General features: G+C 41.4%; 2 protein-coding genes across 3 annotated transcripts in view; both read left to right on the top strand.

Annotated features, from left to right (window-relative positions):
* MYBPC1 (myosin binding protein C1) overlaps positions 1-4,309 on the top strand; it is a 56,788-nt gene extending 52,479 nt beyond the window's left edge. The window contains exon 37 of the mRNA XM_088166107.1: positions 3,593-4,309. Within this exon, the coding sequence (XP_088022233.1) occupies positions 3,593-3,693 (101 nt within the window). The 3' untranslated portion in view covers positions 3,694-4,309. The remainder of the gene's footprint in view (positions 1-3,592) is intronic.
* A 3,869-nt stretch (positions 4,310-8,178) lies between these two features.
* The window catches only part of CHPT1 (choline phosphotransferase 1), a 20,408-nt gene continuing 11,473 nt past the window's right edge, over positions 8,179-17,113 (top strand). Inside the window, exons 1-2 of one of the 2 annotated variants that reach the window (XM_088165415.1) lie at positions 8,179-8,489; positions 16,929-17,076. In XM_088165415.1, coding sequence (XP_088021541.1) covers positions 8,247-8,489; positions 16,929-17,076 — 391 coding nt within the window. In that variant the 5' untranslated portion in view covers positions 8,179-8,246. The remainder of the gene's footprint in view (positions 8,490-16,928; positions 17,077-17,113) is intronic. The other variant, XM_014876989.2, reaches the window with a different exon arrangement.

The following is a 17,113-nucleotide window of genomic DNA, read 5'->3' as shown; positions in this document are numbered from 1 at the left end:
AGAATTAGCTAAGGTGCTGTGCTTCTTTTATCATGGAAAATACAGCTTTGGAGAGCCTTTACCTTAGAAGTGAAATAAAGGTTGGTGATCACTCTAATAATAGGTTGATGATAGCAAAGTTGCTGTATAAGAAATTTTATTTTTAAAAGGTGTTAAGATTAACTGGGAAAAATTGCAAATGCGAATAAATACCACTATAAATATTCTAATTCTGCAGTGATCTATCATGGAGTAATTAACCCAGGAGAACCACTCAGCTTGGCGGGGGATAATCAGGTTTATAATGCGCGTACTCCTCTGGACATTCCATTTCATTCCCACCCTCTCTTTCCACAAGCATTTTCTGCATGCTAAGTGTGTATTTCTTTGCTTTTTTAGATTAAAATAGACAGAGTCTCATGGCATACATTGTCTATGTCATATGACCAAAGAAGGCCAAATTAATCAAGACAATATCCAATCATATGGATATTTAATATCAGAATTACTAAGGTTTTAGATATATTTCATATAAGTACATGTATCTATAAAGAATTTATTTAGTGACTGTGAACATGTTTGACCATAACACTTAGATCTTTCCAGGAGAAAGAAATATGCATTTTTTTAAAAAATAGCTTTCAGTTAGTTTGTAGAATTATTGAAAGACCAGAAGTATCATGAAGTCATTTGCTGCACTTAAAAGGCATTCTTTGTAATAGATTATTCTTTGGTTACAAATTAGTGCTCAGAATGATAATCCATGCCTGAACTTAACCTACCAATTTTAAGGATGAAATCTTGATTCAATTACTTACAAGCAGAAAATTTTACTTCATTTCTTCTAGAGCTTATTTTACATTCAAGTTCATTGGGGCTCAGAAAATTTTACTTTCTATAAAAATGTCTCTTTGCAATCTCGCCCAGATTCAGAATATTAACAGTGCAGGTTTAAAATGACAGTGATGCCCAGAAACTGGTCTGCAATATATTATGTATCCAGATTTACAGTTTCAGTCCTAAAACATTGATCAGACTAGATAATGTTTCTGCAGGTTTTGAAGTATTGAGGTATTTTTCTTAAAAGGCTACAATAGGTAAAAGTTAAGTGCTTTTATAGACATAGATAAGTGTATATATATGGCTGTTCTATAGAGTAAAAATGTTTAATTAAGGGCTACTACAGAGTAAATAGCATGCTTTAGTAATGTAAATGTGGATATATGACAAAGTACATACTTCAGTGCACAGGTATGTAATTAGTCTGTACTTGATTATTTTGCCTTACAGAGTTTCAACATATATATATATATGCTTCAGTGTTATGTGTGTGCCTTTTTTTTCCCCTGGTGGAAAATATTCTATATATATATATGTGTGTGTTAGCTTCTTTGAAGCTACATTTGGAAACTTTTTTCATAAATATAATTTGGTTCCAATCTATACTTTAGACTAATTAGATGTTTTTATAGTTACTTGTACCTATTAATCTAGTTTTTACATATTAATGATAATTTTGAAGTGGAACTGGATCCCTACCTTTTACTCTTCATGTGCTTCTATTCCCACATATTTTACATGACTAAGGATTAAATTATTACCTTGACATAATTGTAATAATAATTTCACTCAACATTTTCTCTCCACTTTTGTGTTTGCAATTAAATTGTTACTTCTCTTTCTCTCTCTCCCTTAGTTACACAGTAAGGATTTTTGAATGTATATTGTCATCTAAGGTAAGCTTTCATATGGTCCTTGCATATGAAGCTTATGTCTGTTTATACGTCATACAATGTCTGCCTAGTATGGCATGATTTTCATTATGTCATTTAATGAAAATATCTTTATAAGTTAGCAGCATGATAGTTTTAAGGCATATAAATTCAGGTTTTAGTAATTGCTTGTTATGGTAATTCTTAGTAGAACATCCCATATCTTCTAATGAGGCATGTTTTAATGGAATTTAACAGTGCATGATTTAGCATGATTAATTGGCACGAATAAAATGCAAGTAATAAAAAGAGCATTATGTATTTACGGCAATTTATTTTTTATAGGAATATGCCTCTACATAAATAAAATATTTATTCCAGCGTTAACTTCTTTTAAAAATGAATGATTCGTAGCACAACTTGCACTCCATGAGCTGAAAGCATGCCAAAAGCATGCTTTTTTTCTTTTTTTTTTTCTGTCTGTATTGTGCATCTACCTAAGGTTGGGAGCGAAGTTCTGCCACAATGATGACGTTAAATGAGACAACACAGTCTCATAATCACTAGTAACTAATAGCATTTTAATTGAATAATCCTTTTGTTAATAAAGGTTGTAAGTTCGTAAAAATCTGTACTCAGCATAAATGCTGTATGTAAGTATCAGCTCAAACACATTTAGCTGAAGCATTCAGAGAGTGTTATCTTCACCCTGGCAATGTACTTTTGCTTTAAAGCTTTTGGTGTGTTCTAGAAAAAGCTCAGAAGGTAAGTGCAGCTATCAGTGGGTGGTTTGCAACTTGCAGAACACAATAGTCATGCAGATTTGTAAAGGGAATAGTAATGGTATATAGCTTTCTTAAAGCAATTTGTATGGAGAAAAGGCAGATTCTAAAGTTTTTAGCAAAATATTTATATTTTTCCTACTGTTTCTTCCAAACATAATTTCATTTCAATGAAACTAACAAGAATACTCATGTTTAATTCCCATGGCTTTTATTTCAGTTGCATGGGGCATCCACAAGCTGTATGGGCAATGTGTGCCAGGGCCTCACCACCTTCACAGTAAAGAATGTCTTCTTTGTATCTAATCTACACACTCTTTTCCAGTTTGAAGGCACCACTGCTTGTCCTATCACAACAGGCTCTTGCAAAATGTCCCTCTCTAGCTCTCTTGTAAGTTCCCTTTAGGTACAGGAAGGTGCTCTGAGGTCTCCTTGGAGCCTTCCCTTCCCCAGGCTGAACAACTCCAACAAAAAGTGGAATTTTGAAGTGAATTTAAAAGCAAATCCAAAATGATTCCTCAGACTTACCCAGCAGACGAAAATTTCAGCTTTCATCATCTCTCTCTCTGGAGACTATATCTGAAATCCTGGCTTTTTTAATATGATTCTTTCATGTATATCATCCCACTTGTTATTTTCAAGCAACATGGTAAATATTTTGCTAAATACCTATAAACCATTTTAAGACACAAAACTAGAATTAACTGAATATCTCTGCATGTTTTCCACAACTCATCCTGGTCAGTGTTTTCTACATTGTTCCCCCTGCACTGACTTCCATCTGTGACCATGCTCCACCCAGTGCGATGGAAAGCCAGGAGAGTTATTTGAAGTGAAGCTTTTCATAAACTATTGCATGTGGTGAGATAAAAGACTGAATATATGATACCCTAGAAATGAAATTCACCCTGCACAAGAGGACAGGAAAGGTCTGTATAGTACCAATTAAATAATGGTTCAATGTCATACTGGACTATTGAGCAGGGCTGAATTTTACAACATCTCAAAGTATGCAATAGGGACTGAGTAAAACTTGTCACTTATGCCAGAGAATAAAGGTGCAAAGCTGTTGCTCCAGGGACCTTCAACCTGAAGATGACCTGTTTTCCTTGTTTGTAGGTGGGCTTTCGTTCTTCAAGCTATTAATGGATGGAGTGCCTCCGCATATCATTGACTCGTATATGCGTGAAGTGCAGGCAGACAAAACTGAAGGGAAGTGAGAGTCCGTCCACAGCACTTCCTCCCACTGCACTGGAAGCTGGTAGCAGAATAACAACATTTTAGTTCTTGCAACGACAGAAAAACATGTGCAGTGGGGGATTTTATTACTTTTTTTTTCTTTTCTTTAATTGTCCTTTTGTTTTCCCTACCTGCTCTTACTGAAAAGAAAGAATACGCATGGATTGCTTTGAGGTTGAAATGAAATGAACTGAAGACAACACACGTTTTGTAATGTTCAGCTTTATTTTCTGTTTGATATCATGTTCTGTTTTTTAATGAGGAAAGAGGGGAAGCTGTGTAACAAGCATAAGGAGGCAGTCGGTCTGTACTCAGTGGTACAAAGCATATCTTTCTCAGACTGGAAGTACATGGGTTAGCCAGTAGATGTGCAATAAGATCCTTGGAATACATACCTCTGATAATGTATCTTATTCACCTGAGAATTGTTTAACAGAATATGGTTTTACTATAATGTAACTAATGCATATGTAATTAATGATCATTTAAGCTGAACATATCTTCCTATAGAAGTTTTGATTTCCTAAATCCGACCCATCAGTCTCTCAACTGAAATAGTTTTATTTAATGTACAATAAACATGAAGTGTTTAAGATCTATTAAGTTCTTGTTTACTTTTTTTCCCTGTCTTATTTTACCACATTTCTTGTTTTATTTCCATTTACAATAAAGCAGGAACTTGTGCCCACCATATGGAGGGAAAAACAGTATCAGCAGTCACCTAATCCCTAAGCTGGCTAACACCTTCAGATACATGACACAGAATGTGAATGGAGATAAATGCTACAGATACATGCAACTTTTTATCTATGCGTTTTCAATATTTTAAATGTGATAAATGCCAACCATGACAGCTTTCACCATTCTGGATCCACTCCCTTTCCCGAGGAATTCATGGAGCTCTTGTAGCTGTCACATTAGAAAAGGAACTCAGCACTGGTGAGTTCACTGTGCATGGCAAAAGCGTCTGAGATAAGGTAGAATGGCTACATTTCGTCTCCAACTCCAGCATCATTAACCTCAAAGTTCTTTAGGAGAGGGGGTCTCCAGCAAACCCTGAAGCATGTGAGACACAAGGTCACACGTATTTTGGCCAGGCTGTCAGTTCCCTATTGCCTTGTCATTTATTTACCAGTTCTCACTCTGGCTGTACAAATAGGGCAGGTTATGTGCTCACTGGCTAATGACTGATCTCCAATTACGGTTAATAAAGATAAAGGCCTACTTAGACCAGTAGTATATCACAAGATGTTTATTTGATGTCAGTGCATTTTCAAACATTCAGCAGTCAGTAATTATGCAATAATAAAAGAATGTGTTACTCTGAACTGCAACAGCTGAAGTGGTGTTTTAACAGTTGTGCTCCCACTTCTTATGCTTTGGGGATCTGAGTGCATTTTCTCACATTGTTCTGTGAATCTTACTCTGAGAAACAGAGAGAGGTAGATAGATAGATAGATAGATAGACAGACAGACAGATAATTTTTCTTCCTTTTTATCTTTGTGATTTCTTCTGTAGTGCTATCTGTGCAGGGAAGCAATTCTGCATTCACAGTGATCCTTGACACCCCCCACACCCCACATACATTTCACCCTGCTTCTGCCACAATCAATCCTCTCCTACACATTGATTCACACCTACACGTGAAAGAAAGCAAAACATCTACTAGGAAGAGAATTTCATACAGGATTGATAACTTCTGTTCATTCTGTATCTCACCAGTGAATTGAGACTCCCTCCATCTATTTTGAAGCACAGAAAGCTGCAGGAGGAGGTCAGTTTGATTAAATGCCATAGAGGTTTAAGCATTTAAGCACATGGCCCTCATTACAGTAGTATCAGTGTGTTATAGTCAGCACCAAGAGCTATAGTTATTGTGACTTTGTGCTTGTCAGTAAGCCCAAAAATGAGGCACACAGCCATCTGCACTTTGTCTGAATAACGTTTACAGCTTCAAGCTTGCGTTTATCTGCCTCCTCAGTCTTAATATCCCACATATAATAAACTGGAAGCCAGCATAACCTCAGTTTCTGTGGGCTCTCTGCGGATGGAATTAGCTACTCTAATTTCCCCCAGATGCCAGCGTTGTTAAACGACAAGCTGAACTAATCTCCTTTTCCCTGTGTGAACAGTAAGCGTTGTACTCGGTGCCCTCAATTCCTCTCCCCTTGTGTAGCCCGGCATTTGCCACTGGCCATCCCTCGGGCTGGGGATGCACCACATGGGGATGCCAGCCGGAAACACAGGGCATGGGCCGTGGGTGGGGCTGAGAGGAGGGGGCATTAATGTGCTCTGACTACATTAATGTACTACGGCTACAGCGAGCAGCCACCACTCTGGATTAAGAGATAAACGACTTTCAGAGAAATGGCTGCGTGGGACAGGACAGGGGCTTCTAGTGATTAAAAACAGGCTGCAGAACCTTATCTAGAGAATAACAGAAGGTAAAGTTTTGATTGATGACAATTTGCTCTATAGGATTCTCTAAGGATGATGTTTGATGGATGTAACAGTGACCAAACCCACAGAGTTAGGAAAATGCTAATGAAATCTGCAGTTATTAACAGTTTAGGAAAATAAAGAGGTACCTAAGACAGCAACTTCAGGAAAAGCAACTTAGAGGGAACAGAAGCAGCAGAATATGCTGTAGAAGATGTGGCACAATGCTCCAAAGAAATTCCTCAAAAGCCACAGAGGCTTCCAGGTAATTAATGAACCTGAAAAAGACCTAGGAGTAACAGAGGACAGCAAATACATGTAAACATACATAGACAGATGCACAAAGATGAATCAAAGTTAATTCTAAAATTTTTCATTTATTTTTAATGAAGACAGAGGAAAATATTTGATCTTCTCATGGAGTTCTTTCTTTGCCCTTGGAAGGTTATTTGGCACATAAATGTAGAAATACAGCTCCATTCTCAAATTGGTGTATGTCAATACAGGCACTGCAGTTACCCATTAGCATTGAAAGAGCACAGTTACTGATAGCACTTCTCCCTTACTGAAAACAGTCTCACAAATATAAAGGAGAGGAAGAAAGAAGAGACAAGAAATCTTTAAATTTTTTTAAAATTTAAGTTTAATAAGGTCTTTATGGAAAGTCAGAAATTTTAAAAAGTATTCCTTTTATAAGGCATATTTCAAGCTTCCTGAACTTCCTTTAAGGGGAAAAAAGAAAAGTATAATAATGGTACCTTTTACAGAGCATTGTGAAGGGACCCTTACTTCATGAAAGTCTTTTGTTGCATTTTGAGATTCTGGAGCAAAAGGCATTCTATTTTAAGCACGATGTACTTACTGTCACTTGACTTTCATGTCCTCCTTTCCTGACTGACAGGTAAAGCTGCTGCTTTGGAAGCAAAACTGTATCCTGAATACTGAGGAAGCACTGGAAGACTAAACAAGCTGGACTTAAAATTCTGTGTTCTCTTATTCTCTGCTTTGTTGCTGAATACTTTTGAAATTAAAACAAACTCCTCCCCAAACCCAGTGATAAATTCAGTAGGGAATTTCTTTCTTCTTCTTACATGGCCCTTGCTTTTTATGCCAATTACTTTCTCCTTCACTTCTTTCCCCAGTTTCTCTTCTTTTCCTCCAGGTATCCAAAGAGCTTGAGCAATCTCCGCATAAATACCAGTTCTATTATGCTCATTGATCACAGCTTTTCGTTCTGGCCTCACTCAGAAACCACACACCTTCCTGGAGATTCAGGGATACACCTAAAATCCTTCACATAACCAATTCAAATAACTAGATGTGCCACAATTTCTGAAAAGGCTCATTTGTTTTGAAGCACCCTCTCTAAGCAGGTCAAGGGGAGGTGAAGTCCTGTGTAACGCCGTATGCAGGTGCTCCGTGACATGTTGAGACCAGAACTCCCCAGACAAGGGTCTCCTCCGGGTGGTGGAGGGATCCTCGGGTGATACCGTGGGGTCACCTCCCTGCAGCCAGGAAGACAGGGCAGTCATGCCTGCAGGGAGCTCACCTGCTGCTCAAACACTGCCTTTATGCTTTGCTCCAGCAAAAATCCTTCTAGCCACCTGCTGCGTGCACCTCTGCTAGGGCTACTGTCTGCACGGTAAGACCTGTGACAGGGGAACAAGGCGAACGAGGGAAATGACGGCTGAGAGCGGCGCCCATTCATTCATCCATGCGGAGATGAGAGGTGCGCGCATCTCCCCGGGGCCGGCGCCGGGCCCCGACCGCCCGCGGCCTGGGAGCGGCGGGACGGGCCCTGCCGGCCGCACCCCGCCACGACCGAGGGCTTCCCGGGCACCCCCAACCCCACACGGCCAGGCGGAGCCCTGCCCGCTACGGGGCTGGGGCCGCGCATTCGGGGCCAAGGAGCCCAAGCCGGGCCAGGGCGAGGGCGTTCGCCGCGCGTTGGCCGAGGCGGGGGCGGCCGTTCCCCTCCGGCCAAGCCGCTGTTGGGCGTCGGCCTCTTCCGCCGCTGCCCCCGGCTCGGCTCAGCCCCGCCCCGAGCGGCGGCGGCTCCTTGACCTCGGTGCCGTCTGTGCCGGTGCTGCGGGCATGGTCGCGTCCTGGGCGCTGCCCGCGCCCCTCAGTCCGGCGCAGCTGAAGCGCCTGGAGCAGCACCGCTACAGCGCGGCCGGGCGCTCGCTGCTGGAGCCGTGGCTGCAGCCCTACTGGGGCTGGCTGGTGGAGCGGGTCCCGCGGGGGCTGGCGCCCAACGCCATCACCATGGGCGGCCTCCTGCTCAACTGCCTGACGGTGCTGCCTCTCATCGCCTGCTGCCCCAGCGCCACCGAGCAGGTACCGCCCGACACGGCTGCGGCCGCGGCTCGGCTCCGCCGCTGCCTCCTGACAGCGCCCGGAGCCGGGGAGCCGTGCCCGCCGTGCCCCGTCACTTCGGGCTCCGCCGCAGCGATAGGCATGGCCCGTTCCTTGGCAGGGAGGGCTAAGGCAGTGCTGCTGAGGGGCTGTCCCGAGAAATCGGGGCGCGGTGACGCGCGGCGCACCCTTTGGGGCAGCAGAGGTCAAGCCGGAGATGGGTGTTGAGGTTGGAATGCCCAGATGCTGTAGGGATCACGTGGAAGGAAGAGTTCAGCGGACGAGATGCGGCCCTTCAGTGCCCAGAGGGCCCCGTGGGGCCGGCGCGTTGGGGTGTGTGGTGGGCACCTGGCCTGCGGCTGCACGCTGTGGTGCGAAGGGCTCACCTGCGCCGTGGGACCCTCGCCTCCCCCCCGGCCCAGCCTGTATTCCATGTGCGTGCCCCTGGCTGGGAAGGGAATGTCGCCCTCCTCAAGAGTGTGGTTGTCACACAGGGGCCACGGACGTCGAAACAGCAGCTGGTCCTGATAGAAGGTGTGGGATGTGACCAAGAGCAGGGCTGGTCCATGAGACATGGCTGATGCCACTGTGCCTGGGTTGGATAACAGGTGTGTTAGCTGACAGTAGCTCATATGTTTCCTGTCCTTGTTGGAAAACATTTAATTGCTTCTGGAGGGAAAATAGGCATGTTAACGTGGGCTGGTGCTGCTCTCACTTGAACTGCAGTGCCTACAGTTTCTCAGTCGGTTTCAGGAGCTCTGTCAGTTTCTCAGCCTGTTGCAGGTTTCCCATTGCAGTCTTTATGGAGTTAGGGTAGGAAATAGCAAGGGGAGATTGATTTATGTGGGTAAAATACCTTGAAAGGTGGCCGCTGTTTTTCTTGTGTTCTGATGGACTTAAATCCTAACAGCAAAGGTTGGCAGTTGGTTGGGACTTTTTTAATATCCTAGCTTTACCCAGATAAGTGTTCTTGTCAGAAGAACATTTTCTCTAGTTGCTTTGCCCTTTGTAATAGCAGAGGTATTTGTGGCAGACATACCAGGAAACTTATTCAGATCGAAATTAACTTCAGTTTGATCTCTCCCTAATCACTCCCCTGATACACATCACCAGATATAGGCACTCAGGCGTTGCAGCCAGTAGAAGGGAAGACAGATGATAATGAATGACTGGAAGCTACAGATGGTCTTCTAGTCACACTTTCATAATTTAAATGCCTGTCTACTGCTACCTTTAGCTTAGTTTTGTGATGAAAATATCAGTTGTGCCAGCTATATATCTGAATGCTTATTTTAGCTTTTTCTCTTTGCTATTTGAAACTAAAAGCAGAAAGTAAATTTTACTTAAGTTATTTTTCCCTTGAGGACCCTTGTACAAAAAGAAAAAAGTTGTGTTGCAGATATCCAGGGAATTATTCCTTCCAGGAAAACTTAAGTTGGGTTTTCGGAAGTTTTCTCTTTGAACTGTCCTTAATTTTTTTTTTTAATTGTGCAAGCTGGATTTTATAAGAACCTGTAGTTTGGACTGTACTTTTATATTCAGATACCAATATATCCTTTATAGATATGCAGTGTGGACTCAGCTTTATCCTGTTGTTTTGTTTGTTGCTTCTGCTCTATGAGAATAGCCCTGATTTTTCTCTTGCTGCATCATTTAGAAGCATCATTCTCTCTCCAGCTTTTTAATGACTCAGCTTGTCTTCTACCTAAGTTGAGGGTCATATTTCTGGATGGCTTTTTGAAAAAGTTAAAACTGTTGCAACACTAACAGGTGCTGTATGAACTGTTGTAATACCTACTTTGTAGTTTTGACTGGAATGTGTAGGCTGGAAAGCATAGGTGGAGGTGAAAATTATGTTGAAGATGGTTGAAATCACAGACTGAACTAACACCGTAGTGCATTTCAACAGAACCTCTTTCCATCGTGAACATGTCTTGATCACCTGATGGACAAACAAGAATAAAATAACAAGCGGGTTTGGGTTTTGATGTGTTTTGGGTTTTTTTTTAACTGGCCTATGTGGTTGTTTTTTATTCCCTAACCAATCTTAAGTGGGCCATTTTGGTTAAGCCTTTATTGAAAACACAAAAGTCTTGATGTTTGTACAAACCAAACAAAACAAGTAAGCCTGGTAGTTCAAATCCCTCGAAGAGCAGCTGCTAACATATGCTTAGAAATGAGATCTTTCTCCAGTATTCCCTTCCAGCTGCCAGAAAACTGTGGTTTAGCAGTTTCTTTGCAAGGGATTCTGTTCGGGTCACTTACTAGAAAGCAACTGACAGATCTGTTTCCCCACAGGCACTTTCCACCTCATGATTTTGCCTTTTGAATTAGTTATTTGAACCTGTAGTTTGTTTGTACTTTGAGCTTCTATTTTGTTCTATTGCAGTGATTTCCATGATTTCACACTGCTTATTCCCAAGCCCAATGTAATTAATGTCTCAAACCACAAAATGCTCTCTTGTTCTCCTAACATGGAGCCATTATTTCCCTATACACTACCCTTTTATGTTCATCAGTATCAGTAGCCACTAAAAGCCAGTTTGTTACTGACTGGCACAGTATGTTTTGGAATTATAAAATATTGTCTGCTTCAGTAATGTTTCCTTGCCTGGCAGGAACATGGTTTGTACCACTGTCTCCTGTAAGTGCATGTTTCGACACAAGCTTTCTTATTTACAGCTAAGCCATTAGCAGGTTGCACCCCTCAGGCATTGTTGTAACCATGATTCACATGTACATTTTTATCGAGTGTTTGTTCAGTTTCCTAATCTCTGTAATTTAGGACAGCAATCAATAAAAACAGTATACAGGTGTGGTGGTGGAGAGGCCACCACCTGCATGTTTCATGTTCTGTGGAGCACTGAAATACTGTTTTCACTGTGTCTGCAGCCTGGGTTGTGTTCCTATTCCTTTTTTTTTTTTGGGGGGGGCACTCAATAGGAAATACTTAGGAATGAAAAGTCTTGCTGACATTAAGTAAGAACATTGTGTATCTGGTGCACTAGAGTGCAAAAGGATCACTTTTTAGGTGAGGATTTCCATTTTATCACCACCCTAAGACAGTGAATTGTTTTGCTCTACTGCCAGCAGGCTTCTCTGAAGCAGCTAGTCAATTCATAAGGCTTTGCAGGGGAATCTTGCGTGTCCTTCCCCTTTCTGGGGAACACTGACTAAACATCATTTTATTCTGAAAAGGGAGAAAGAAAACTTTGATCCTCTGCTTTCATGGTTGCTCGTGGAGGGGTCTAGCTTTGGTAATCCTTCAAGATCAGCCACAGGTCTCTCTGAAGTCATAGAATAGCTGGGTGGAAGAGACCTTTAAAGGCCATCCTGTCCAGCCTCTCTGCCATCAGCAGGGACATCTTCAGCTAGAATGGGTTGCTCAGTCTTGTTCAGCCTCTCCTTGAGTATTTCCAGGGATGGAGCATCTACCACCTCTGTGCAACCTGTGCCAGTGTTTCAAGACTCTCATCATGAAAAAAAAAAAAGTCTAAATCTGCCCTCTTTATAAAGTCGTAGAATTGTAGAATGGTTTGAGAAGCTAGAATTTTAGACAGAAGTGCATGCTAACTGTAATTATTACATTGTATTGAATTGTAACTGTTTGAAAATTAATCTAGTAGCACTTACAGCATGATCTAAGCAAAGAACTGAGGAAGACAGGAAGAGAAAAGCATGGATTATGGATTTGCTTTTGGGACAGAGATAGGAAAAGGGGGCAGGGGCCTAAGGGTTCTCCTGCAGAGAGCTAAGGGAAGGGAGACTTGTGGTGGCTAGCTCTGTAGGATTGTCCAAGAAACAGTGTAGTGAGTTTATAAAAGGCTGTCATACCTTGCTGAAATGTGCTGTTTAGAAAGCCATACGTTTAGGGAGACCAAAAAGCAGGGAAGGGTCTAGGTGACTTCACCTGGCTCTACTATCAGCTGTTTGGAGAGAGAGGAACATTGATGAGGTGCTGTCTCTGCCTTTCTCTCTCTTTTAAAAAAACAGCAGCAAACCCAAACAATCAGCTGAACCACCTTTAAAATGAAAGAGGCCTGATAGAGGGCAAAATGAGAGGAAGATATTGACAGATATGATGTTATATAAACAGCCGGGGCATCGCTGAGCTTTGTGAGAGAGAGAGAGAGAGTAGAGAAGTAGAAAAAGTTGAACTGGATCAGCTGGTATGAACAGGGCATGTGTGTGGGGGGACAGCATGAAGGAAAAACCATTACCTGACTTGGTAAAGAAATGGGAAGCACAGAGTGGAGTGGGAAATTCAGCTAAAACCCACAAGTGGGGAACATATCAGTTGTGAGTGGGAGAAAAAGAGTTTATTTGGGATGAAGTAAGAAGGTACAGGAATCCTGATACAGAAGGATGGGAGCTCTTTTAGACAGGGCTTGTTGGAGAGACAAGGATGCTAAAGGAATGCATAGTCCTTGGTATGCATGAAATGCACTTGGACTATGGTACGATTATTTATTTTTTTTCATCCATGCTGTCTTCCCTGCTGTAGTTCAGGTTTGAACAGCCTCTTCCCTCATCTTGCTATTAGTACAATTGTACAGTGCTTTGTGCTAAACAGAAGCATGAGAAATGACCCATGCTTGGGGGTAGAGAAGGGGGAAAGTTGGTCAAAATGTCTCTGTCTATTCTGGATCTGATCCAGAGAAGGGGCCATGTAAACCAAGGCAACACTATTAGGTGTGGATCGAGGAAGTGAGATTATGGCTAAACGTGATGAGTAATTAAGGAACTGAATCTTTAAATACTGCAAAAGCTTAGCCTGTTGAACTCTCTAGACTTGAGAACTGTGCTTGAAACAAGTTCTAAGAGGTTCCTCTGACACATGTAGTCTTTTGCAGCTGTCCATGCTCTTTTGTGGGGTGGAATCATGGGAGCAGAAGAATGCCTGCTGTTTAACTCCCATTTTTTCCTAAAGGCGAAGGTTGTCACACGTACCTGTCAAACACTACACTATATGGCTTTGTTTTGACATGTTCTGGGTCAGTAAATGACCAATTCTACTGTATTGAATCTGTGTGACAGGATTCTGGGGTTGTGGTATCTTCAGACATCCCTTTGAATTGAAGCAGAGAAGCATCCTTGTCTCCCTCCCTACCTCCTCCCCATCAGGTTTCTGTTCTCTTCTAGTTCCATGAGAATAACACCTAGGTCTGGCCAACTAATACATTGGCTTGGACAGGATATAACTCTGGGCAGAGATAATTAACACCTCATTAGTGAAAAGCTGATGATTATGGGGAGCCTCCTGACCTTTCTGTTCAGCCATGTCAGCATTCTCAGATGCTCCCACTTCTCTAATTTGAAAACTACTTGGGTCCAGTGTGGGAAGCCATCAGGGGACATCCCTAAATGGGCAGCCAAGCACATGAGAAGGCAAAGGAGATAGCAGCAGGAGCTGTATTGGGAGAGTGGATAGTAAAGAAAATCCATGGTTATTAAGAACCTTTGGTGTTTTGGAAAACTGTTTTACCAATTCAAACATTAGAGCATTCATTTAATCTGCTAATAGTTGATCACAAGTGAATTTTGGTTCTTGCCACTTTGGGTTAGATTTGAACTGACTGCCTAGAGATGAAATGCTCCAGATAGTGCTTCTAAGATCTCTGATATATGCTAATCTTACTAGGATATTTTCCCTTTTTTTTTAAACTGTGGGGGATACTGATATGTCTGCTACAGGTGCTAATGGATACAGATGATCATTATTGGGAAGCAGATGAAAATGCTCACCCTTGGTTCAGATCAGCAAGGGGCAGACAGAGTGCTGTCGTTCTGGAATCTGGAGGGACTATTGCATTGATTTGTCCCAGAAGGAACTAATGCAAACAGACTTGGATCACCCTGAATGATCCTACCTGTACCATAACTTGCAACTGGAAAAAAGCTATTGCTATGTCAGAAAGACCTAATAGGAGAAGTCTGAGTTAAAGCTGATGTATTTGTTTATTTTTGCATATATAATGTTACACTTGCTTTACGAGAAGCTAAATGTAGATCTCAAGGTATCTTTTCATAATTAATGGAAGTATGTCACTGTAAGGACACCTCACAAAACACTGCAGATGACCTTTGTGGCACTTCACAGAGATACTGGTGATAAAATCGGCAATGTTTTCAAATACTCCTTTAAAAGACAGCAGTGAAAACAGTGATTTCTCATGACCTTTCTGTTCACAGGTCTGGAGCTGCTGTGTTTGAGATTCTGTGTTATTCTCCATGTAACAAAGTTTTTCTGAAAGCCAGCATACGTACTGTGGATACATACTTTAATATGTGGATTACATCACAACTAAAATTATCTAAACTTCAACAAAGTCCATAAAAAGTGCTTTTATGTTTGAAGTACCCGAGCAATGACTGACAGCTCTCTGTTTTTGAAGGGTGGAAAACAAGTGGAGGTAGCTGCAGTCCCCCTGCACAATGTGAGACCAAGTCAGCTTGTGCCATGAGAATCCTTGAGTTCTTCGTGCCTCCTTGGGGCTTTTGGTGATCCTGGGGTAACCACAGGCACCTCCTGTTTTCCACAGGATCTATCCTTTCCCCTTCAATAGAGGAGTTAATTTTTTTCAAAAGGTGGCTAAAAATTCCCTTCCTGATTTAACCCCATCCTCCAAGACAAGATTCCTTTTTGTAACTAGACTAAAAGGGAGGAGAAACCTAAGAAACTTGACTAATTCCATCAGTAAGCATCAAACTCATTGCTGTCATCACTTGACATGGATTTCTATAGTGTGATCTTTGCAGAAGTTATCAAATACCAGTATAATAAATGTCCATTGGAATAAGAGTATCTCCTCATCCTCATTCATCTGCTTAATGCTTCCTACAGGATCTGTGCTAAAAATTTTTCTTGGCTTCCTTGGATTAAGGGAGGAGTCAGCCTGCCAGTTTTGAAGAATGTTTTCAGTTTTCTTGATTTTCATTTGCATACAATTCCAGAGCTTGCAGCTAAAGCGAGTTCCTCATTCTTTCACTGTCTTTTTCTTCAAAGCTGGGTGAAGCAGCCTACCATTTTACTTTGTTAACAGTGTATCAGCCAGCCTGAAATGCATGAGGAATTCTTAAATAAGAGCAAAAATGCTATTCAGAATTGGACTTTGCTTAAGCATGTTGCAGCTTAATGTGTTTTGCGAGCAGTCTAACTACAGGCGTAACTTTTTTTCTAGCTCAAGACAAGGAGTATGATGATGAGACTTCAGAATGTCTGGAGGAGCAGCTGCACCTCATCTGTATTCTTGCTGCTGCTTTTGAACTGATGGATACCTGCCATTTCCCTTCTTCCCCAGCAGTGACAGAGTTTAGTTGAGTGTGGACAAATCTCAGCACACTGAGATCTGATCTGTTGTCTAATCTGCTTAATAGCCCTCACTGGTCTTAGGAAATACATGGACACGTTAGTCAATTTGTGCTGCAGGAGAGGAGTTGCAGAAGTGTAGCAGCACATAGCTGCTGTCCCTTAGCAGAGAGTGGGAAAGGATTCAGCTCTGTGACTGCCTGTGGGTGTTTGCTTGTTTAATCTGCAAGTTGCATTTCCACCATTTTTACCTGACTTTGTTTTCATTAACAGTAATCCTGAATGCTAAGGGTACTACCTCTGGAGACTATATGAGGCAAAAATGTTGCCTGTGCTTTGTTCCAAAGGTGTTTTAAATAATTTTTAACAAAACCTAATTCCTAGATTTTGCCAGACTGACTGTGCATATGAAAACAGTGCTTTTGAAAGGAATGACTGCAGAACAGTTCCTTTGAAGCTAAGAGTGGTGTTAATGTAACAGCTTGGTTTGAAACTGATGGTGTATATTAAGTAGATAGTTTCTCCTTCATATTTAGTGAATTACTTAATTTTTTAAATCTCTGCTCAAAGTGCCTAGGTAGTCAATTTTTGTGTGTTGGAAAGAATATCTTTCTCCAAAGGCTGAAGTCTTTATTTAGTAAAAAACTTAGTGGGTTTTTGTATCTATATGTTGTAAATATGAGCAAATCATCTAAGTGTCTGTCACACAAACTGCAGAAAGCTTTAGTAAGTGCATTGCTACTACTTAATTTTTTGAAGATTTTTATTTTTCTAACATTTTTCAGCACAAAGAATGCAAATAATTACAGAAATACTGTGGGTTTAAGGTAGAAAAGTCAGTTGATGCAGAAGAGAGGCTAAAGTTTTGGGTTTGTTTTTGTTGAAATAAATAGAAGGACCTGTGTTCCATTGGTGTATCTGGAGTAGTTTATTACAGTAGTTACTACAATCCATGTAGCAATTAGTGCAAGGTGTTTGGTTTGTCCATTAATTAAGTAACAAATAGCACAATATAGTCGTTTTGTGGTAACCATTATTTTACCTTTTATGAAACAGATTATCCCTAAGAAATTGGGAACTACCTGGTGATCTTTTATGTGAATCTCTTTCAGGCACCTTTTTGGGCATACATCCTGGGTGCACTAGGACTTTTTATCTACCAGTCTCTGGATGCCATTGATGGGAAGCAAGCCAGAAGAACAAACAGTAGTTCTCCTCTCGGAGAACTCTTTGATCATGGTTGCGACTCTATTTCCACAGGTAGCCTTAACTTACTGTTACCCATCCTAGTTTATAG

The sequence above is a fragment of the Sturnus vulgaris genome, chromosome 5 (genome assembly GCF_052056855.1).
Source record: "Sturnus vulgaris isolate bStuVul1 chromosome 5, bStuVul1.hap1, whole genome shotgun sequence".
NCBI lineage: Eukaryota > Metazoa > Chordata > Aves > Passeriformes > Sturnidae > Sturnus > Sturnus vulgaris.
The sequence above is the reverse complement of the archived record's forward strand: the minus strand, read 5'-3'. Positions and strand labels throughout refer to the sequence as shown.